This window comes from Lampetra planeri, chromosome 35, assembly GCF_965212315.1.
Source record: "Lampetra planeri chromosome 35, kcLamPlan1.2.h2, whole genome shotgun sequence".
Classification (NCBI taxonomy): Eukaryota; Metazoa; Chordata; class Hyperoartia; order Petromyzontiformes; family Petromyzontidae; genus Lampetra; species Lampetra planeri.
This window is the reverse complement of record NC_136141.1, coordinates 3,557,108-3,579,925: the sequence shown is the minus strand read 5'-3', so window position 1 is coordinate 3,579,925 and position 22,818 is coordinate 3,557,108. Positions and strand designations below refer to the sequence as shown.

At 51.5% G+C, this 22,818-nt stretch overlaps 1 protein-coding gene across 1 annotated transcript in view; it reads right to left on the bottom strand.

Moving 5' to 3' along the window:
- LOC144730279 (cAMP-dependent protein kinase type I-alpha regulatory subunit) overlaps positions 1-22,818 on the bottom strand; it is a 102,193-nt gene that overhangs the window by 30,800 nt on the left and 48,575 nt on the right. Inside the window, exons 7-8 of the mRNA XM_078610963.1 lie at positions 21,064-21,222; positions 15,013-15,073 (exon numbers count right to left, since the gene is read on the bottom strand). Coding sequence (XP_078467089.1) covers positions 15,013-15,073; positions 21,064-21,222 — 220 coding nt within the window. The remainder of the gene's footprint in view (positions 1-15,012; positions 15,074-21,063; positions 21,223-22,818) is intronic.

Sequence of the window (22,818 nt, the reverse complement as noted above, 5' to 3'; positions counted from 1 at the left end):
AGCAGCAGTAACAATAGCAGCAGCAACAGCAGAACAGCAGAAACAGCAGCAGCAACAGTAATACTAGCAGTAGCAGTAACAACAGCAGCAGCAATAGCAGCAGCAACAGCAGCAACAGCAACAGCAGCCCCCCCCCCCCCCCCGGTCAAACACTCAGGCACGAATCATTTTTGAAGTGTGGATGGAGACGGATGCGAGAGAGAGGGGGGGGGGAAGGGAAATGAAGCAAAACGTTTCGTCGAAATTAAAAAGTCAGAGGCGATTTCTTGCTCCAATGAGCATTGATGAGGTGCCCGTGATTCGACAGCAGAGGAGAAAACATTTATTGCACCTGCTACGCGTTGCAGTGGCTGGCCAAGTGACTCAGCCGTAGAGCAAGCGGCTCGCAGGAGGAAGGTTTGCGAGTTCGCATCCTCGTCGGGGGTTTGACTCGGCACATCGTCCCCTCCAGGGTCTGTCCTATGGCTGCCCTATGGAAGTACTCGCCCCCGCCATAGGAACGTGGAATTTCCACCACTGGCTCAAGGCCATGCGCAGAAGATGAGCGCCGCCTGAATGCTCATTTAAGCAGGAAATCACTCTGCCTTTGACTTCTTGATTTAACATTTAGTAGACGGAAGGAAAAACCAAGTGATGGAATAATTTCCAGAGATCGTCACAACCAATGGTGTTAAAAAGTGCCGCGCATAGCCCTCACTTCCTTCCTTGTGCTAGGTTCTTCAGTTTGTGTAAACCTGCCACTTTGCATTCTACATCTGCCCCTCATGGCCTCATGATCGCCACTGTCTGGCTTTTAACTTTTCCCACCTGACCTCTGACCTCACTTGGATGCCTGCGACGGTGAACCACCCTCCCCCCTCTCTCATCCCCGTACACCTGTCCCACCCCCACTGCGACCTCCCCTCCTCTCCCCGATCGCATCGACACCACTTTCTTGGCACGTTACAACTTAATTGCAACTTCAAAGTTCGTGGGAGAGAGAGAGCGAGAGAGCGGGAGAGAGCGAGAGGGAGCGAGAGGGAGCGAGAGGGAGCGAGAGAGAGCGAGCGTTCCGGTCAGATTGCAGTCTCTTCGACCTCCACGCGAGTACATCGACGAAGGAATTAATGAATGATTGCCAAACGAATGAAAGAAGATCATCACCCCTCCTGTGAAGGATCCCTGGCTTGCGTGAGAAATTGGGATTATTCTCTGGGATGCAAATGAGTGGACTCATTGCTGTTGTGACAACGCAAAAAAATATTCATGTATATATACACCTTTTTGCTTTCGTGTCATTTCTTGATAGTTCACTATTGTTTTATTTTCGGAGGGTTTTCATTTCCTTAATAATTTCCGAAAAGTAGTATGTATCCCCTTATATATGAATTGTACAGCACCGTGAAATGCAATTAGCACGACGCTATACGGAATGAAATTTGTTATTATTATTCAGCGAACAGAGATGAAACAAGCGTAGAGAGAAGCTGAAAACAAAGACAGGTAAATAGGGCCTCGATAAAGAGGGCAAATCGAAGTGTCAGGAAGAATGATAAGCAAAAGAGCATTCCGATGAACACACACAGAGACACTTGTAGGCAAGACGGGACAACTCGCAGAGGAATGCGCCACCAAAAAATTCACGTGACCCCCCCCCCGCCCCCCCCGCCCCCCCCCCCCCTGCAGAACGCACGAAAAAAAACAGACCGCTGTTTATTTAGCTGTGACCTTGGCTAAAGAATTTATACTGGGGTGGGAAAAACCACGGCCTTCTTCACCTGTGCAATTTCGCACTAATAACATCAACAGTTATAAAGTGATTTCGAAGGCCCAGGGTGCCGTTCTTTTTTTTGCAGTTTCGCAAGTGAACAACCCACACAAAATTTGCATAGGATGACCGGAAACCAATGCTGACCAGAATCCTAAGTGCGGTTTAATGGTTAGCACGCGTGGACTTTAAATCCAAAAAGGGTGAAGGTTGAATTTGATCTCCCGGCTCGGCAGCCGAGGTGACGGTGCTAAGCTCCCTAAACTCGCGCAGCCAAAGGTCGTCCACCCAGCGGTTTGAATGGGCGACACCACGGTTAGGTCGATCGGCAGCCGCGTGCGGTGGGTTAACTACCGTCTCTTTCAAGAGGCGTCTTGGGACAAGTGTGGAAGAATGGGGCATAATTGCCCCCCCCCCCACTACGTGAGTCTGCAGGTCTGTGCGAGTCTGCAGGTCTGTGCGAGTCTGCAGGTCTGTCCGAGTCTGCAGGTCTGTGTGAGTCTGCGGGTCTGTGTGAGTCTGCAGGTCTGTGTGAGTCTGCGGGTCTGTGTGAGTCTGCGGGTCTGTGTGAGTCTGTGGGTCTGTGTGAGTCTGCGGGTCTGTGTGAGTCTGCGGGTCTGTGTGAGTCTGCAGGTCTGTGTGAGTCTGCAGGTCTGTGTGAGTCTGCAGGTCTGTGTGAGTCTGCAGGTCTGTGTGAGTCTGCGGGTCTGTGTGAGTCTGCAGGTCTGTGTGACTCTGCAGGTCTGTGTGAGTCTGCGGGTCTGTGTGAGTCTGCGGGTCTGTGTGAGTCTGCGGGTCTGTGTGAGTCTGCGGGTCTGTGTGAGTCTGCGGGTCTGTGTGACTCTGCGGGTCTGTGTGAGTCTGCGGGTCTGTGTGAGTCTGCGGGTCTGTGTGAGTCTGCGGGTCTGTGTGAGTCTGCAGGTCTGTGTGAGTCTGCGGGTCTGTGTGAGTCTGCAGGTCTGTGTGAGTCTGCGGGTCTGTGTGAGTCTGCGGGTCTGTGTGAGTCTGCAGGTCTGTGTGAGTCTGCAGGTCTGTGTGAGTCTGCGGGTCTGTGTGAGTCTGCAGGTCTGTGTGAGTCTGCGGGTCTGTGTGAGTCTGCAGGTCTGTGCGAGTCTGCGGGTCTGTGTGAGTCTGCGGGTCTGTGTGAGTCTGCAGGTCTGTGTGAGTCTGCAGGTCTGTGTGAGTCTGCGGGTCTGTGTGAGTCTGCAGGTCTGTGTGAGTCTGCAGGTCTGTGTGAGTCTGCGGGTCTGTGTGAGTCTGCAGGTCTGTGTGAGTCTGCGGGTCTGTGTGAGTCTGCAGGTCTGTGCGAGTCTGCGGGTCTGTGTGAGTCTGCGGGTCTGTGTGAGTCTGCAGGTCTGTGTGAGTCTGCAGGTCTGTGCGAGTCTGCGGGTCTGTGTGAGTCTGCGGGTCTGTGTGAGTCTGCGGGTCTGTGTGAGTCTGCAGGTCTGTGTGAGTCTGCGGGTCTGTGTGAGTCTGCAGGTCTGTGTGAGTCTGCAGGTCTGTGTGAGTCTGCAGGTCTGTGTGAGTCTGTGGGTCTGTGTGAGTCTGCAGGTCTGTGTGAGTCTGCAGGTCTGTGTGAGTCTGCAGGTCTGTGTGAGTCTGCAGGTCTGTGTGAGTCTGCGGGTCTGTGTGAGTCTGCAGGTCTGTGTGAGTCTGCAGGTCTGTGTGAGTCTGCGGGTCTGTGTGAGTCTGCGGGTCTGTGTGAGTCTGCAGGTCTGTATGAGTCTGCAGGTCTGTGTGAGTCTGCAGGTCTGTGTGAGTCTGCGGGTCTGTGTGAGTCTGCGGGTCTGTATGAGTCTGCAGGTCTGTGTGAGTCTGCAGGTCTGTGTGAGTCTGCGGGTCTGTGTGAGTCTGCGGGTCTGTATGAGTCTGCAGGTCTGTGTGAGTCTGCGGGTCTCTGTGTAAGTCTGAAGGTCTGTGTGGGTCTGCAGGTCTGTGCGAGTCTGCTGGTCTGTGTGGTTATGCAGGTCTCTCTGCGCGTCTGTGGGTCTCTCTGTGTGCGTCTGTGGCTCTCCGGTAACTGAAACTTCCTCCTCTCATCTCAACGACTACCCAAACCCTCTTCGAGTTTCGCCTCCACAACCATCTCAAGAGCATCCCTCCAAAGGGACACACCACGAGACGGCCTCACCGCTCACACCATTCCCAGACGCCCGTCTGTTTCGATTTAAAGCTTTCGTGACTGCAGGGATTCATCTTCTTGGTTCTTTCGGTAAAGTCACGCAGAAGGGAAATAATAAAATAAAAGGAATTTTTATCTTATTTTATTATAATAAAATAATAAAAATAAAACATGTTTTTCACCTGAGGACGGCTGCTTGCGTTGTGGCCGAAACGTCGTGAGAATAATTTTATTATGTTTTATTTTTGTTATTTTATCATTTCCCTTCTACGTAACTTTACCGAAAGAACCAAGAAGATGATGCCCGTCTGTTTGTAAACGCGCACGCTTCCGCGTGCATGCGGAAAACGCGCGCGCGGAAGCCCGCCGTTTTAATGCGCGCGCCTACGAGCGGCCGGCAAAAGTTCACGCAATTTAATTTGCAGAGGACAACTAAAGCCCCCCCAGCAGCCTAGCTTAATCCGAAGCTTGACCTCCTGACGGGGTGGTGGAAGGGATTACACGCTGGAAGAAGGGTTCTGCGCTCCATCATTAACGGTACTTTGTGAGGAATTGCTAGGGGATGGCTGTGGGCGACGGTGGTGGTTTTTGGGGGGGGGGGGTGGGCAGGCAGGCAGGCAGGCCGGCGGGCGGGCGGCAGGGGATGGGAGGGGGGGCTATGCAGCGCGGCGAACGAGGGGAGGAGGCGGTGGACGTGCCGTGCCGTGCCGAGAGGGGCTCTGCGCACTACGAGGACCTAGCAAATCGCCGGTTGGCTTAAGCCGTCCCGCGGTTATAGGGCAAGAGGATGGATAATGGCAGCACAAATCCAGCCTCTTGCTTTTACAGAGCCATTCACTCCGGCTGCCGAGGTGCGCAACAAAAATGCTTCGGTTGCTGAAAATAAACGGAAGGTTTGTGGTTGTCGTTGTTGCAACAGTCACGCTCTCCTCCAGGGTGTTTCAGAAATGTATGCAGGGATGTTAAACTTCTTTTGCACCGTACGTAGGTGCTGAGCAAGGACAACAAACGAAATCAAAAAAGCAGTTCTAAAGAAATTCGTGTTCAATCTAGATTTAAATGTGCATGGCTCCAGTGGCTTCCTAATATGGGAAGGAAGATCATTCCAGACGGCCGCAGAAGCGCACCTGAAAACGCGCGATGCGGTGTGACTGCCTTTGTTCGATGGCCAAGCCAAAAGCCGCTGCGAGGATGACCGGAGTTCGCGTGATGATCAGCAAGGTATTGTGGTTAATTTGTCATGTGTAACGAGCGCGAAATGCAACAAGGGTGCCGAGGTGTTGGCCGCACTGGTTGACGGCCACAGCAATCATGGGACCCCACACGTTTAACCTTCGACGGTGCAACTTCAACTCCGACGATGACGATGAGGCTCGGAGAGCAGAAATGGGAGTTCACAAGAAATCGCAATCAAACACCCCGTCCTCCTCGTGAAAGACCCGACGTGCAAAGATCCCCCGTGGGTGCCGCAACCCTCAACCGCATCGGCACACAAACCATGGCAGCAGCCAGATGTGGATACATGACGACGACGATCATGATGCACAAGTGGAAAGTTAAAAAAGTTTCTGCTGAGTGTGCGGCTGTGGTGAGTAATATCATCATTATATAACGTAAACTATGAACAATTTTTCTTATATTTTAGCAGGTAAGGCCCCACTAAGCAATGTAGCTCTTTCTCAGAAGCGACCGAGCTATCACAAATGATAGCTCAACGAAGCGGCTTTTCAACACGTGGACATTTACAGCGGACAAATACTCGAGACGTACGTTTCCTGAAGAAGCTCCCGGCACGAGGAGCAAAACGTCGGACATTGTGCCCAAAATAGCACGCGCCACGCTGCAGCGCGACCGCTCACAACCTACATCCCCCTCTCTGGTGGCCCCCCGAGCCAGAAAAGGACATTCCACATTCCTATGACGGGGGCTCTCTCAAAACCATCGGACAACCACTCTCGATCATAATGAGCCGGAGATGGGTCGCGTTTTGTTTCAATGATACGAGAGGTCACAAACGCATTGGGTGTCTCAATAAAGGGGTGCAAAAAAAAAAGTGTGTCAGTGACCTCTCTACTGTCAAACAGCCCAATGAAAATTCCACTTTCCTATGGCCGGGGCCGAGACTATCCAAAGAAAAAAAAATGTTGTTGACTACCCCCCCCCCCCCCCCACAAAGTGGTATTCGTTTTTATCGACCCCGCAGGGATGATGGGGTTAGTCCCCCCCCCACCCCCAAACCAGGAGTTGAGGTTTTTGATTGCGAGCCGCTTGCTCTATCGCTGAGCTACGTGGTCGGGGGGAGGGGGGTGGGGATCTCTCAATCAGTGTGCGGTAACGTGGTTGTCCTCTGCAAACAGGAGGCACACCAAAATGTGTCGCGCAGTAGAGGTCGCCGGACAATTTCATAAGCGATCTATTTTGGATCCAACAATGACCGAACGTGAAATAAACTGTGAGCTCATTTCGTCTTAAAATAGAGCGCTCGCCTAGGAAACGTCAGCCACTAAAAATGACCGTCTTGCATTGGCGCAGCCGGGAGCCACGCGAAACAACTCCAAACACAAAAACCTTACTTTAAATGGACACGACGAAAATGTATTCTCGGTTATTGAGCGGATTTACTGCCAACATACCACAACGGCAACGCAGCGCTGTAAACGCTGAATATCTGCAGTAAGATAATTAACAGAATTTACAGCCTTGCTTGTCAATCCGCTTCTGGATGGCGAAGGCCTCCCCCGACCGCCTCCCCCGACCACCGCCCCCCCGCCCCCCCATGCCGTGTCGGTCGTGAGGTTTGTTTGACCATACTTCACCACTCTGGTCGGTGCGGGTTGGTGAACAACAGGTGGAGGGAGGGAGTCACGGGGGGGGGGGGGGGGAGTGTACGAAGGACCGGTTTAGATCCCACTCGCACACCCATGTTAATCTGCGGCCAGGAATCTAACTCGGGTTGCCGTTACAAATTTTATTTACGAACGAATGAAATGATCTAAAACAGTCGTCTCCTCGTTGCCACCGCTGCTGCCTTAACTCACATGTCTCAAACAAGGCCGCATGGCGATGTCACGTGACATGCAAGGTCTGACGGGAGGCCTGATCCGATGGTCACAATCATGCCTTTGGCCATCTAGAGATCACGTCTTGCATGTACAACGACTGTGGTGTTACACTCGACGTTATATCTTTTCTGCTCATGGCAATGTGGTTCATGAGCTAAAAGCCAATATCGAGGCCTGCTGCTGCTGCTGCCAGCCACGATGAGAGGGCTTCAGGAGAGAATGTCATTTTTGCTGTTGCTCCCGCTCCGTTGAAGGAACGCAAACTACATTGGTTTGCTGCTATACGACCCTAGTTTGGGGTGCATGGCCACCATCACGCATCCGTGGTTCGTATATTCTCCGTATTAACGAGGGGGGGAGAGGAAGAATGCAGTGAACAAACCGCGTCAAACCATCGCTTGTCGAAAGGTGCAATGACTGTGGCCCACTCGGGCCTACACCACGTCTTGCGGTCGAGTAGCCGATGGCTTGGAATACGCGCCAGACCTCGCCGCCTCTATGAAATGCGTGCGCAAGACTGCTGCCGTGTCTGCTGCTGCGTCTGCTGCGGTTAGTTCACACAAGAATTTGAAGACGGTGGTCAGGCTTGCCTGCTGTTTGGAATGCAGCAAGAGATAGACGGGAGGAAAGGGGAGGGAGGGAGGAGGGAGGGAACCAGACCGAACAGCCCAGGTGGGATGCGTGTGGCTTATGAAGTAATGCCGGGTGTCAGTTCACCGAGCTACGCCTAGCAAGGGCTATTGCCGCAGATATTTCGGACAGCGCAGTTCAAAGGCTGGTTGCCACGCTAACAATCTGGTGCCATGGAAAAAAAAACGAAAAAAAACACACAAGGCTCTTCTGAGAAATGCAAGAATGTGAGCTCTTGGGGGGGGGGGGGCGGGAAACACGAAAAAGAATTCAACATCTCCAACTATCACTGAAACAAGGCACAAAATACTGCCATTAAGATGGGAACAACGTTCACATTGAGATGCAGATGTGTATGTATATGCGTGTAGCAAAGCAGCAATGTTTGTTGATATGTAAACTGACACTCTCGGGCTAATGATGCAGGTGACTAAGATACTGAAACTAATAAACTATTTTTTTAACCAGGTAAGACCCATTGAGCTTTATAGCTTCATTTCAGAAGCGACCTGGCCACAAATGATAGATCAATGAAGTGGCTTTATCATCATGTGCCAATGTATTGCCGCCAAATACTCTGAACGCATGTTTCTAAATGCAAATTCCGCATATACAACAGGCCTGAGGGTCAGGATTGAACCCACGACCTCCTGTATACCAGGCGAGGTAGTCAACACCTCGCTACCGTGGTGCCCAATCTCGCCACCACGGCATGTAGTGATTCTCCTACTCACATGCGCATTGAGGAATTGGTAAACATCTCCTGTTTACAGCACTGTGGCAGTGGTGGAGATTCTACAGTCCACTGTTGACTTCGCTGCAAAGTGGCACTCATCTTACAAAACCCTGCATCGATGATGATGGGCTGAATCAACCCCCTAACCACGATTTGAACTCAACCTTATCGCTGCAAGCCGCCAACTCTGCCACCGAGCCGCGTGGCCGGATATTCAGGTGAGATCAAAGTTCACGTGGAGGTATTCACAAATGCACATTCATACTTGAAAAAAAAACAACTGTGTGCGTTAATACATAACTAAAGCTCGCTCGGCCTGCTGATGATGGTTACGCCCATCTATGTCAGGGCGTAAACACAAGACGGTCTGCAACAAACAGGGGTGTAATTGCGATTTAAAGCTTTCGTGACTGCAGGGATTCATCTTCTTGGTTCTTTCGGTAAAGTCACGTAGAAGGGAAATATTTACCGAAAGAACCAAGAAGAGGGGTGTAATTGTCAGTGCACTGAACCGGTAATCCAGAGGTGGTTGGTCCAATTATGCAATTTCACTTAAATACTTTCTTTATTTCTATATATGTTGAGCGACTTACTTACCTTTTCTCGATTTAACTTGCTGACCCGCCCCTAATGGGCATCTGTGAAAAAGAGCTTCCTTCATAGCTCATCGGATTCCTCCAATCTCAGTGAAGATTTCGATTCCGAATTCCTCATTCCGGTGAAGCAGTTGAAACGACGGGTGCAAGCTTCGTGAATCCACTCCCTCACCGCCTCTGTCAACCCAGCGGCATGATGTCTGTACGGATGTCGAACATCTTTCGCACCGTACGTAGCCAACCGTGCTAATTCGGGGGTGCGCAGGTGGGGCGGGCGGGCGGGGGGGGTGAGGACAACAAACTAACATGCAAAAAGCAATTTGAAAGGAAATGAGTGTTCAATTGCAACGGGTTGCACAACAGTGTTCGTGTCGACCGGCGGCTTGCGAGCGGATGGAGGGGCAAAAAGTCTGGCAGGTACAGCACGAGCACTCTCGACGCGGAGGAGCAGACCAAACACAACTCGTGCGGGTTCGAAAGAGGAGGCCATTCCGCCAGCAATTGGCGCGAGAGCGTGCGGGGGCGGGGGGGGGGGCGGCTGCTGCTTTTTTTTTTACGAAACGCGAGTTGCACCGCGAGGGACTTAAAGCGGGACCGCCGGAACTCTGAAGCCCCGGACTTAAAGCGCCGACACCGCACAACAGCGCGCGCGGTGCACGGGCGCTTGTGGCTGCCGTGACGTCGGCGTACGGCCCGTTTCGCTTGCTCGAAAAAATATATGTTCCTCTGTGTAGTGATCCTCCTAACTCACATGCGCATTGAGGAATTGGTAAACATCTCCTGTTTACAGCACTGTGCTAGTGGTGGAGGTTATACATTCCTATGGTGGGGGGGGGGGGTAAGGCTATCTACAAGACAACCACTGTTGACTTCGCTGCAAAGTGGTACTCGTTTTATAGAAGCCAGCATGGATGATGGGCAGAGTCAACCCTCTAACCAGAATTTGAACTCGGCATTATCATTGCAGACCGTCAGCTCTGCTGCCGAGCCGCGTGGTTGGATATTAAGGTGAGATCAAAGTTCACATTCAGGTATTCACCAATTTGGGGGGGGGGGGTGGTGGTGAATTGTGGGTCTGCGAACGCGTTGCAGTGGGAAAAGATGAAACAAGTGAGACGAAATGACGCGCGGGCCAAAAAACCAGCACTGCGTCGTAAACAAGCCATCCGCCCAGCCAAAAAAATCCACACCATTGGGTTAAAGTTAGCAACGTCGAAGCGAACTTTGGAAATGATAGTTACCGATTTGACAAAAAATGAAATTCCGCACGAATTTCTCTCTCGTGCGACCGGACTTTTTTGCGGGTGATGGCAACGAGCCCGAGGTCACAAACATTTCAGTTTCCCCGTAGAATCCTCCTCGCCTTGTGTAGACAGTACATTCTCCTAAGGGTCTCATTTCCACACCCCACCGCCCGTTCGCCCGACCCCCCAAAACACGACGACACACACTGTACAAGTACGCGTCTAAGTTTCTCCAGGGGAATTGCGGATTACATACCATGCAATTCACAAACGGGCACGTCCAAAAAATCTGACCGGCAGACTTCAGATCGTTAAGCGAGCCAACGAACGGAACAAGCTCGCTCTCAAAGTTGACTTTGCTCTAAATAATTAATGTATCGCTGTGCTCGGCTGCATCACGATTAAAAAATGTCTAGCACCCCCCCCCCTCCCGCTCCCACCCTCCACCCCCCTTCTGCGGTACATTCGTCCCGGAAAGCGGAATAATTCCCGGGGTCTGATCTCACACAGACACACACGCCCCCCTCCCCCCCCCACCAAATCTCCTCTCTCCGCCGTTGTTCATCGCTGCTAATGAGACAGCAGCGGAGAGAGAGAGATCGCAAATCCTCGTGGCCGACTTGAGTTTGTTTTGTAACGCCCACTCATTGTGCCAACGGACGGAGTACAGCTCAACTCTCGATTGTAGCAGGCAGGGGTGTCTCGGATAAAACGAAAACGCACACACACACGTAAATAACGCAAAACACAAGTTGATTAGGCTAGCGATTGTTATTGATTACCGACGTATAAGGGGTGGGGGGGGAGGGTGACAATGTAGGATAGGATGTCACCTGTTTTTTTTGTATCTTAAAAGTGATTGGGTTAGGTGCTGACGACATTGCGTCAAGGAATGGCCCCCCGAGAGGGTTAGAGGTCACGTGACTACGATCAGCGAGGACCCTTCAATAGTCAGTTGGGCCAGATCAATTCTGCCAGATCAGTTAGTTGGGCCAGATCAACTGCTTCACGATTCGATGCATTGCTTTGACATCAATCGATTCGTCTGTTTGATAAGGGGGATGTTGGCTATCAACAACAAGGCAACTCCTATGGCTAATTGGGAATGGGACGCAAGCGTAGGATTGATCACCCTGTCGCTGGCCGCCTTTGGGGAGGGTGTATAGTATGAAAGGCCGAAACACCCTAGGAACCAAAGGTTCACTACTGACGATGCGCTCCCCAAATTTCACCAGGCTCACTGTTCTTGAACTCTTGGAAGTGCTTGCACAAAGGATAGTAACATCTCATCCTGTGTTCTTGGAATCGGGCGATTCGATTTTTGTCATCAAACAGCGTTTGTTTTTTGTTTCGATTACGAGCAACGAACGGGAGACAATTTTTAATCATTTTCTCTCGGACCGTTTAACGACGCTATTAATCACAGCTGAGGGACAATACTAAATGAACTCATTGCCCATAAATCCTGCTTGCGAGGACAATAGAACTGACCAAAAAGGTAGCCCTCTGACCTCAATGCATTGTGGGTTGGAACGCTCACACCGTGGATGTCAGGATTCGAGCGACAATGCCGTCGCCACTCGCTGGGCCATTTCCAAGGACTTTAAGAGCCGTAGCGTTTCAAAAACAACAAAAACCTCTTCAACTCTTCACGGCACCTCGTCTAGATCGTGGGGCGCCGCGGAGATGTTAACTCCCTCGCCCGGTACGCAGGAGATGGTCGGGGGTTCGATCCTAAACTCTGACGCTTGCTGCATATTTGGTAGTTTGCATGTTCCGTCTCCCGTGGTCGCCGTGGTCCACCGGTTCCCGCCCCCCCCCCCCACATTTAGAATCAACGTCACACGTTTAGAGTATTTGGCCGCTTCAAATTTCCACACGACGATGAGCCACTTCGTTGAGCTATCAATGCCGTCGCCACTCGCTGGGCCAAATCCAAGGACTTAAAAGAGCCGTAGCGTTTCAAAAACAACAAAAACCTCTTCAACTCTTCACGGCACCTCGTCTAGATCGTGGGGCGCCGCGGAGATGTTAACTCCCTCGCCCGGTACGCAGGAGATGGTCGTGGGTTCGATCCTAAACCCCGACGCCTGCTGCATATTTGGTAGTTTGCATGCTCCGTCTCCTGTGGTCGCCGTGGTCCACCGGTTCCCGCCCCCCCCCCCCACATTTAGAATCAACGTCACACGTTCAGAGTATTTGGCCGCTTCAAATTTCCACACGACGATGAGCCACTTCGTTGAGCTCTCATTTGCGACTGCCAGGTTCGCTTCTGACAAAGAGCTCAGTGGGGCCTTACCCGGTAAAAATAAAAAAACAGTTCAGTTTAGTTGTAGAATATGGCCCGAGCACATGCACCGAATGTTTCTACAATGTTTCGTTTGTACCTTTGTCTTGTGTGCACTGGTCTCGTCTGTCCCGTACAGGTATTTTTTTGCAGTCTTTCACACCGCCCGTTTTTAAGGGGACCGCGCCGATCCGGGTATTAAAATCCAAGCAGCGGCATCGTTACCAAGCGCATTTTTACGCAATTTGCTTATTTAACTTTTTTTGTTTCAATCTCGGCGAAGCAATGATGACGACGTAAGAGATTTGTGGCAGAAAGATGTGGCACCACTTGAGCGTATTGGCACAAGACAGAGAGGAGTGTGGAAACAAATGACGAAATGTGAAGTGGACACCTACGGAGTTGATTTGTGTGTGCCAACAGCGGAGTGACCAAGCTGAGACCATTTAACATGTTACTCATCGGAAGCCAAAAACCCACAGTGTTACAGGGCCACCTCCCACGGAACACTCTTATAACTTTCGATTTCAAGCTTTCGTGACTGCAGGGATTCATATTCTTGGTTCTTTCGGTAAAGTCACGTAGAAGGGAAATCGAAACGTCGTGAGAATTAATTTATTTTATTTTATTATTTCCCTTCTACGTGACTCTTATAACTGTTTACATTGGGAAATCCGACAAGAGAACCACCGTCCAACTTCTATTTGCACAGCCACGATTTGATTCCAGGAATTAATGTCCGAGTCTGTAGGAAAACGTCCGTCTGGGATGGCATTGCAAATTCAGACGATACAGGATGGGAGGAGATGGCGAAGGAGGGAGGAACATGGGAGGGAGGTGGGGTGAAGGAGATGGTGGAACGTGCGGTGGCACGGGAATACCTCCTCCGACCTCACGCGCTCGTGCGATGAAGCGACCGCACAAGAATGGCCGTGTTTCATTAGCGCTCAGCTCGCCGAGGACTGCGTGTGTGTGTGTGTGCGCGTGCGCACGTCTGGGCAAGCCCAACGTTGGGAGTGGTCGCCGAAAAAAGGGAACGCCCAAGAGGACGTTCACCGCGGAGACGGAGTGATGAAACCGTGCGACAGTGCGTGTGGCCGCTAAATGGATTCCTACATCGCAGAACTGTGGGAGATGGTGCCGGCTGAAATATCTTCCTGCTCAAGTACCCGTCACAGTCCTAAGCCAAGTGTAAATTCCACATTCCCATGCTGGGGGTAAAATTTTACGTATAGAAATAATTCGGGAAAAATACATGGCTCCACAGAGTAATGATGATTAACTTCTCACAAAGTCGAACTTTTTATTTTTAACGACTCCCACAAGCATGCCAGACCAAGGTTTCAGGTGCTCTGCCCCCCGCAGCCACGGGAATAAACCCCAATAGGCAAAGAGGCAGCGTGATACATTCTTCATTACTCTGACAAAAGCCAGTTGCTCCCAAGAACATTAAAGTACTAGCCTTTTGCCCGTCCAAGAACGGGTGTATTGCAGTAAATCTGAAGCTTGCGAGCGAAAAGCAGACCACGACGTGATATATTCATTGCATCAATTCGCGTGCAATTTGTAAGGGCGCGGTGACACAGACCCATTTCATTTAAAGGGTTATAATCCCTTGTTCATCATGACGTCCTTTTTACTTTGATGTCTCAGTAGCGTGACGGAGATCGCGTGACGTGAGGGTTCTGCCTTTGTGGTGAGGGTTGTGAGTTGACGCTGGGGAGGGGGGAGGAGGCGCCTCGCCCCCCCCATGTGGAAAGACGTCACCCGCTAATTAATATTAATGGCGGGGGGGGGTGTGCATTTGGAGGACGTCACCTTATAATGATTGTTAATGAGGAGGGCTGTTTGATGTGGAGTGACGTCACTTGCTCATGATTATTAGTGAGGGGCGGGGGGGGGGAGTACTCCATATTGAGTGATGTCACCCGCTCATGAATATTAATGAGGGGGGATGGTCGATGTGGAGTGACGTCACGAGCGTTAAGGACATTCCTGGGTGATCATGGTTGGTATTATTATTTAATCGCACGACTTCTTGCGCAAATCAAGGGGCCGTCACACCACGCGTGTGTGTAGCTCCGCGTCCCAAGTCAGCCCTGGTTAGTTTGCGCGCGCGTCTGGACGCCCGGCGCTGCGAGAGCGGGAGAGCTTCTAAATGTTTAGTCTCGAGCACAAGTCACTTTGGGCTTCACGTCAAAACACATTCGCCGGTCCAAGATGACGCGTGCCAAAAGTGTCACGAGTTGAAATTACACGCGCGGGAGACAAGATTCCTGTTCCGATTCGCCCCGACAGCGGCAGTTGTATTCTTAGCGGCGGCACGGCCCCGGAGTTGGTGTCTCTAACGCGGCTCGGCACATGCCTTGAGCCGCTCGGCCGTGGCGTGCTGCCCAAGGCTCAGCTCGCGAGAAATCCTGAGCGCAGCTCGGTACAACGCCCTGAGCCGGCTCCAGTTAAGCGAGCGACTTTTTGAGCCGGCTCGTTTGAAACAGAACCGAGGCCAAGCCCGGTGTTGAATTAGTGACGCCAGACGTGACAAACGGCGGCCGCCGAGAGGGGGGGGGGGGTGTTGGTATGAAACTCACCGAGGATGGAGACCTTGCTGAGGAACTCTTCGTACATCTTCCTCTTCCTCAGCGTGCTGCCCTGTGGGCCGGCAAAGCCAAGCGCGCGGGGGGTTACTCACGGGACACACACACACACACACGAGTCAGCGAGCGTGCTTGTTCGAGACGCAAAAGCAGCAAGTCTGGTGCTTGTGCCCGGTTAGGAGCACCATGAGGCCATGTGAAGTGTCGAAGGCTCGCTGCTCCTCCCAGGTCACGGGACAGATCCAGGTGCCATGTGTTGGCTAAGACGACCAGCAGATGCACCACCTGTGTTCCCCCCAATGTGCCAATTTGCTGCCTTTTCGCTCCTCTGCCCTCCGTTGTTGATGGAGGACAATTGCCCTCAACTGCCCAGTAGCGTTGTTCACGAACCTCCTCCCCCAGAGGACACCACTGGGACCAGCTTTCGGTAAATCCACTTCCACTTCCACAGTCCATCTCTTCACCAGCCCATGCCGCGGCCGTTTTGTCCCCTCTATCCCGCCAAACAAAAGCTGCTTGGGCATGCGGTGGATGGGCATGCAGGCTACATGACCCAGTCAACGTAGTCTTGACTGCAAGAGAAGCTCACTGATGGGATTGTATCCAGATCTTTCAAGGATTTGTGAGCTCCTCACTCAATCTAGTCTGGTTAAACCCAGGATGGAGCATAGGTAAGCCAGACACACACACACAGAGGAAGGTATGCACAACAGAAGCCACCAGTGTGAAGACACCTACAGAAGTAGGTGTACAAGCGTTCAGATGCATATGGATACACACTTACACATGCACACGCGTCCACGTATGCATTGACACGCGCAAGTACACACCTCGTAAAAATTTGTCCACAATCTTGCAAATAGATTCCCCGTATCACCCTAACAGACCGTTTGGGCAAGTGCCATTTAGCGAGCAACTATGCAGGCCTGAACGGCACATGAGGGGGGGGGGGTGGGTGGCCAGCACCACGCCCGGTCGCCTTTGTCTCCCCAGTGGCGATATATACACATAGCATCAGGTACTCATTTGAGGCTGAGTCGACCTAGGGGAGGCCCAGGACCGGTTCAAATAATTCGTCACTGGTGTTGGCCGTGAGCGGGAAATGAACTCGGGTCGCCGGGTTCATAGCGTAGCACGCCAACCGCTACACCACCGCTCCCCACAATTGCGCACACGCACACACACGAAGGCACATGTGCATGCACATGTGACACGGGGAAGTACAAGCCACACCAACCACCAACTATGCACATGTACAAAGGTCCCCCGTGTAGCCCAACAGGCTGTTGGGGCAAGTGCTATTTTCGAGAACCAATAAAGGCCGTCACGGCATTTAAAGGTGGCGGTGTGTGACCAGTACCACGTCCAGCCATCTTTATCTCCCCAGTTCGCAGCGCAGCGCGCTCACCAATGTGCCACCACTCACACAACAAAGATCCCCCGTACAGCCTAAACAGACGTTTTGGGGCAAGTGCTGTAAGCGAGCACCTATGAAGGTCTGCCACGGTACACGAGGGGGTGGGTGGCCAAGCAAGACGCCCGGCCACCTTTGTCTACTTAGTGGCGATGTTTACACACCGCAAAAGGTACTCAATTGAGTCTGAATAGACCTAGGGGAGGCCCAGGACCGGTTCAAATATTCGTCACTGGTGTTGACCGTGAGCGGGAAATGAACCCGCAGCATCGCTGGGTTCGTAGTGCAGTACACCAACTGCTATACTACCACTCCCCACACTCGCACAACTCGCACACACACACCACTCGCGCACACACGAAGCGCACACACACAAACACAACAGAGGAGAGAGGAACAAAAGTGACACAGGGATGAACAGACGCACCACACACACACACGTATACGCTATTAGCCACCAATGACCAAACCATTTGTTTTCCCAGGTCCACAGTGCCATGTTTACATACACTGGAGGCCACTAATGGGTTTCCTATACCACAGTGCTGCCAAATTCCACAGCTCGTGCAACCCACGACAGGTTACGGGGCAGGAGTCAAGTCAAATCCCGCAAGAAACTGCAGCCTCAGTCGACGCTTGCTCGGGTTTTTTTTCCTTTCCGGGGGATGAAAAGCAGCTCTCCTGCCCATTATTTATTTTAGTTAAGTGTGTTAGTGTTTGTCATCTAATACCGGTGATTATTCCAAAGAAAACAACGTTTTCTGGTTACATGCAGCAAAGGCGGCCGTTCCGCAAAAAAAAGAAAACGTCCACGGGCTCAGGTTGGCTGGGGTCTGAGCCGGCTGGGATTCCACCAAAGGGGCACCACGGTGGTGAGATGTTAACTACCTCGCCTGGTATACGGCAGGTCGTGCGTTCGATCCCGACCCTGAAGCCTGTTGAATATTTGGAGTTTACGGTGTCTCTCTCCCCGTGGTCGCGTGGATTTTTCTCCGGGTCCTCCGGTTTTTCCCGCCACATTTAGAATCAACGGGCGTTTGGAGTTGGTATAAATTTCGACGTGATAAGCCACTACGTTGAGCTATGATTTGTGGCGAAGTTGCTTCTGAAAAAGAGCTAAAAAAAATTGTTTTAGTGTAAGTAAAAAAAAATAAGTAACTCTCTCTCTGAACCGCCACATCGGGACTGGGCCAACAGGCCAGGCGGCCTCCCGTGTGAAAACCAAAACTTTAGCGAGCGCTCGTTGCGGGAGAAGAGCGCGTACGGTCAGGTTTTCGGTGGCGCTATCCGGTGGGGATAGCGCGTCGCTCTGCGAACCCGGCAACGTGGGTTCCAATCCCACGCCACGGCTAACATCGGTGGCTACCCCTGTAATCGTCCCCGCCATTCTATTCACCACGTGTCTTAGTACTGCGGATGACACCTTCAGAATGCATGTGAACCCTCCTGCCTATGGTGGCTGGGCATGGTCGGTTCGATGCAGGCAGGGTTGGTGGACCACGCAAAGCACGCAAGTCTCACTCATGTGAAGTGAGTGCACCAATGCAAGAGATGCCATGGCAGCACGTGGGGTTCATGGCCTGTCCGGAGATATTTTACTAAACCCTGGAGGAATGGGGGATCGGATAGAAGGGGTGGTCTCTGACAAGCGAGAAAAACGGAGGACGCCAATCCGCGGAGATGGAGCGATGAAATCTGCTCGTCTGCAGGAGGTGCTCGGCGGTTTGTTACATCACAGGAGAAGATGGCGGCGGTGGCTTGGAGAGGCCTTTGACCAGAACCGTTAAGATCAATCGTGGATCTTGATGCTTATTCATGGCTGGTGATTTTGTGGAATGAAGAACGAAACTTGACATGAGCCACAGGAGCTGAATCCACAACCTCACAAAGGTGAGCCCCAATTCGCTAGTAACTGAGCGGTGAGTGAGCCAAGTAAAGTGTGAAGTGTGGCAACGGGATCATGGGATTTATTTACAACGACCAACAATAACCGGCCATAACCGCACCTGCTGTGGGAGACTTTTAAAGCCCTGTTTGTTCGTGGCTTTGCTGGCACTGATTGGAGCCCTGGGATATCCTCGAAAGGCTATAAAGAGTATACAAATGGCTCAGCAGAAATCTGGCCCATGCACTGCAGATAAACCCATAAAGTGGTAACATTCCGATCTATCTGGTGAGCCCTTCTGCCCGATAGGCAGCTTGCTACAGCAGGTGACAGCCAGAGTTTAATAAGTGGACAAATACCATTACAGCTCTAAATCTTCACCGGAGTATGTTTTAGCCGGGCAAATATTTTTCCTGCAATCTGCGAAAAACTGTCAATAGGCAGGAGCAGGGGAGGGGTGGCGGGTGGTGGTGGTGGTGAGATTATGGCCGTGCGTGCGTGTGCATTGCGTACACACACACAGGAGAATGTGTCAAGCAAACTGAGAAAGTTTCGGGCGACTTTTTAATTTTCAGGAAATATCGGATGTACTTCGTAAGCCCCCCGCCGCCCGCCCCCTCTGCTTTAAGCGAACATCGCACTGCCAAACTTCTGCCGATGGACGGCCGTTTGGGCTTGATGGTGGTGGCAGTGGCTTACAAACCAACAGCTCGAGGCGAGATTATGTAACCAGCTCCTTCTGCACAGAGCTCACGGTTTGACGGCTCACGTCTTAATCCTTTTCATTTTTTTTTTCCCCCTCGAAATTTTTCGTCAAATTGCCCTGTCGGTGTTCTGGCACGAGATGAATATTTGTCGAAGCAGATTCTTACACGCCACAAAAAAAACATTCAAAAAATGTTTCATGTGGACAGAGAGATATATAAAGTTGACATTGCCTGCTTATCAATTTTGTTATTTTCTCCACAATGACGCTAATGATTTGTCTTGTCTCGTCTCACAGAGCATGTGGTTATATCCTAGAACTACTTTCGAGATGTCTTCAAGTGATCCGTCACCCTACGCTCGGGGCAGTAGCACTTTCCACAAGCCACACGAGAGACAAAATCAACTCACGTGACAGCAAAACTAACATCTGTGGTTTTGCGTCGCTCCGAAGATTCTTCCAAATTAAAAGCGAAAAAACAAAACCCATTTATCACCGTTGGTGATTAGGCCATCCTCTATCAACTCGCTACACTTGAGAACACAATCTGTGGTCGAAACCCAGAACTGAATCAAGGCGGTGCGGTGGTGGGGGGGACTCAATTGATGTAAACTTGGACCCGCCCCTACTGGACATCTGTGAAAACTAGCTTTACCGATCACGGGATTCCTCCTGCAGTATGAACAAAATATTCCGATTCTTCGGATGCCGACTCTGACCTCCAGGCCACCCGGTCACACACCTTAATCTCATCCTGCGAGCCAATGCAGAACACGGCTCAAGGCATGCGCTGTAGCCGTGAATGCGTTTGCCGCAAGCCCGGCAGGGGAGTGGCGTGATACAGGAGCCCATTATGCAGTTGGGTAACACAAGCAGGCTGTGCGGCGGTGGAAGAAGAGGTCGTAGAAGCGGAGCGGAGGGGGTTTGGGGGGGGTGGGGTGCGTGAGAGGCTGGCTGGCTTACGGAGGCGATGGCCAGGATCATTTATGAAAGGGTTGCGCGTGCGTGCGCACAAGGGGGGCACGCTTCGTCGTGAGAGACGGCCGACGAACGGATGCCACCACCGCCGCCGCCGGTGGCGCAACGCGCACACACGTGCGTTAGCAGCGCACGCAAAAACAGGAAGGGTTTATTTGTTTTGGGAAGGGAGGTGGCGATTTGTGGTGAATGCAAGCTTTCTACCCGCTGACCCCTGCCCCCCCTCCTCCGTCATATATTCAGAAGAGGCATCATCGCGCGGCGTTAATATGAGCACGTACGGCGAGGTGGCGGCTAAGTGGTGCGCGATCCATACGTGCATATGCCAGTGATGCAGAGCTATGGGAAGCGAGACAAAGGTGGCACATCGAGGCAAATGCCGATGATGCAAACCACTCCAGGCCGACGTGAGATGGCGGCACAGCAAGTGGGATTGTGAACCCATCCGTGGGGACCCTCTGAAGCGCCATCTCCTTGTGTGGGGAGCGCGCTTCTCTGGATGATCCCGTTGTCACCCTCACGATGCAAAATGCTCATTAAAATGGAAAGCCTTCAAACATCCCAATGCAGGACTTTCTTGAAAATAGTCTTGAGACTCATCGACACTTTCTTTGGTACTTGCTTAAATACCTCACAATTATTATCGCACCCAATGCAAAGCTGCCCGGCATGAAGGGCGAGGGTGGCGACATGGCAAGGCACTGCCAGGAGTGTAAAAAAAAAACTCAATCCACATGGAGCGTTTTTTACGGGGCGACTGGCACTCATCATTGCCACCTGAATGAACCAGCGGTTCCCTAAGATCGCCGGCCAAAGCTTCTTAGCGAGCCAACCAGAAGCAACGGAGGCAAAAGCGAATCGCGATGTCTTTCCCGCATTGTCCCTTCCAATGATATCACTGTGGCCCTAGTGAATTGGATCATAAGGCTGTGCACAATGGCATCGCCCTCTCACCGGGCCTCTCGCCTGCCCACTCGCCAGGCCTCTCGCCAGGCCACTCAAGGGCCCGATCACCGGCCCTCAAACCAGGCTAATCACCAGGTCTCCCATCAGGCCTCTTACCATGAGGATGCGGCGATAGCTGTCGCGGTCAATGCCCCACAGCTTGAGGTCAGTCTTGGCCTTGACGGTGGCGGCGCGGGGCGTGCCGTAGATGAGCGCCAGCTCGCCGAAGCTGCCGCCCTCGCCGATGCTCGTCACCAGCTCGGCATTCACGTACACCTGTCGGGGAACCGGTGGTGAACGAGAGGGGAGATGAGAGAGAGAGAGAGGGGGGGAGAGAGGCAGTGATAGGATGATGAGAAGATGGAGGATGAGGAGGGGAATGAGGAAGAAAAGGAGGAGGGAGAGGGAAAGGAAGAGAATGAGCAGTAGGAGGGAATGGAGGAAGAGAATGAAAATGAGAAGGGGCAGAGGTAAGGAGTGGCGGAAGATGAATCGAAGGAAGGGACGAAGGGACGAAGAGGAGCAGGATGATGACGAGGAAGAAGAAGCAATGAGCACCACTGATTCACTTCAACCTCAGAAACGCAGACAGTATTTACTGAAATGTATCAGACATAATAACATAATAATGCTCTCTATATTTAAAAAGGTGTGACATCTGGAACTTCCTACACTTTCCGTGAAAAATGGTTTTTATTCCTGGGATACGTACCTTTTTGGTGATACAGAGACATGCCTAACATTCCTACCACTAATTCTCACATTCTCTCCCTAACATGAGTTATGATTCCATCTTTCTGGCCTAGGATAATATTTGTGAAATACCAATCATCCAACCCCCCCATTATGCTACTTTTATGCTTCCATCATCGCTTGTTCTGACATCTTAAACCATCTTTCGTGCTTTGACAATTTCACTTCTCAAAGCTTTTCAAAATCGTCTCACAGCATTCTGTGGATTCTACCTTTTGTGTGACATTCATAGCCGGGCGATGGTGGCGGCGGCTATGCACGTGGCCTGTAATCCAGCACTTGTGGAGGGAGCGAGGGTTGTTGGTTGATCACAGAAACACTCTCAAATTCCCTTCCCGTGGGCATTGAGGGGGTTGCTTGTCCCGTCGTTTGCGTGAGCTTTCACCGGGCACTCCGCTTTCCTCCCACGTGTAAAACACATTCGCATTTATTTGCCGGTCACATCCCCAATGTACAGAGGACCGCGGAGCTTGAGACAATTGCTAGCGCCGGCTCATCGCGTGGCTGCCCCCCCCCTTCCCCCGCTTGCCTGCGGTTCCCCACGCCTCTCGCTTCGAGAGTGAACAAATACTATGCGGCGCGATGCAAGTGGATATTCTGATTCAATATTATTATTTTCATCACTTTCATTATCTCTCCTCTTGATTTAGTTTTTTTTTCATTCACGTAAAAATTCCAGCTCTGAGAATTGACTGCATTAGTCTGACTGCCATGCAGCGAAATATTATCTGTGCAGGGGACGTGGTAAATTACAATGTCCGCTAAAAGGTGGTGAAAACTTCGATTTAAAGCTTTCGTGACTGCAGGGATTCATCTTCTTGGTTCTTTCGGTAAAGTCACGTAGAAGGGAAGTAATAAAATAATAAAAATAAAATAATATATGCATATTATTTTTGTCAAGGCGCCCTTTTCCCCCCTTCCAACCCAGCTTATATATATGCTCCAAGCACGTGTGCTGTTTCATTCAGACGCTGTCGCCCCGACAGACCTGGTCTTCACCTGAGGACGGCTGCTTGCGTTGTGGCCGAAACGTCGTGAGAATTGTTTTATTATGTTTTATTTTCATCATTTTATTACTTTCCTTCTACGTGACTTTACCGAAAGAACCAAGAAGTTGGT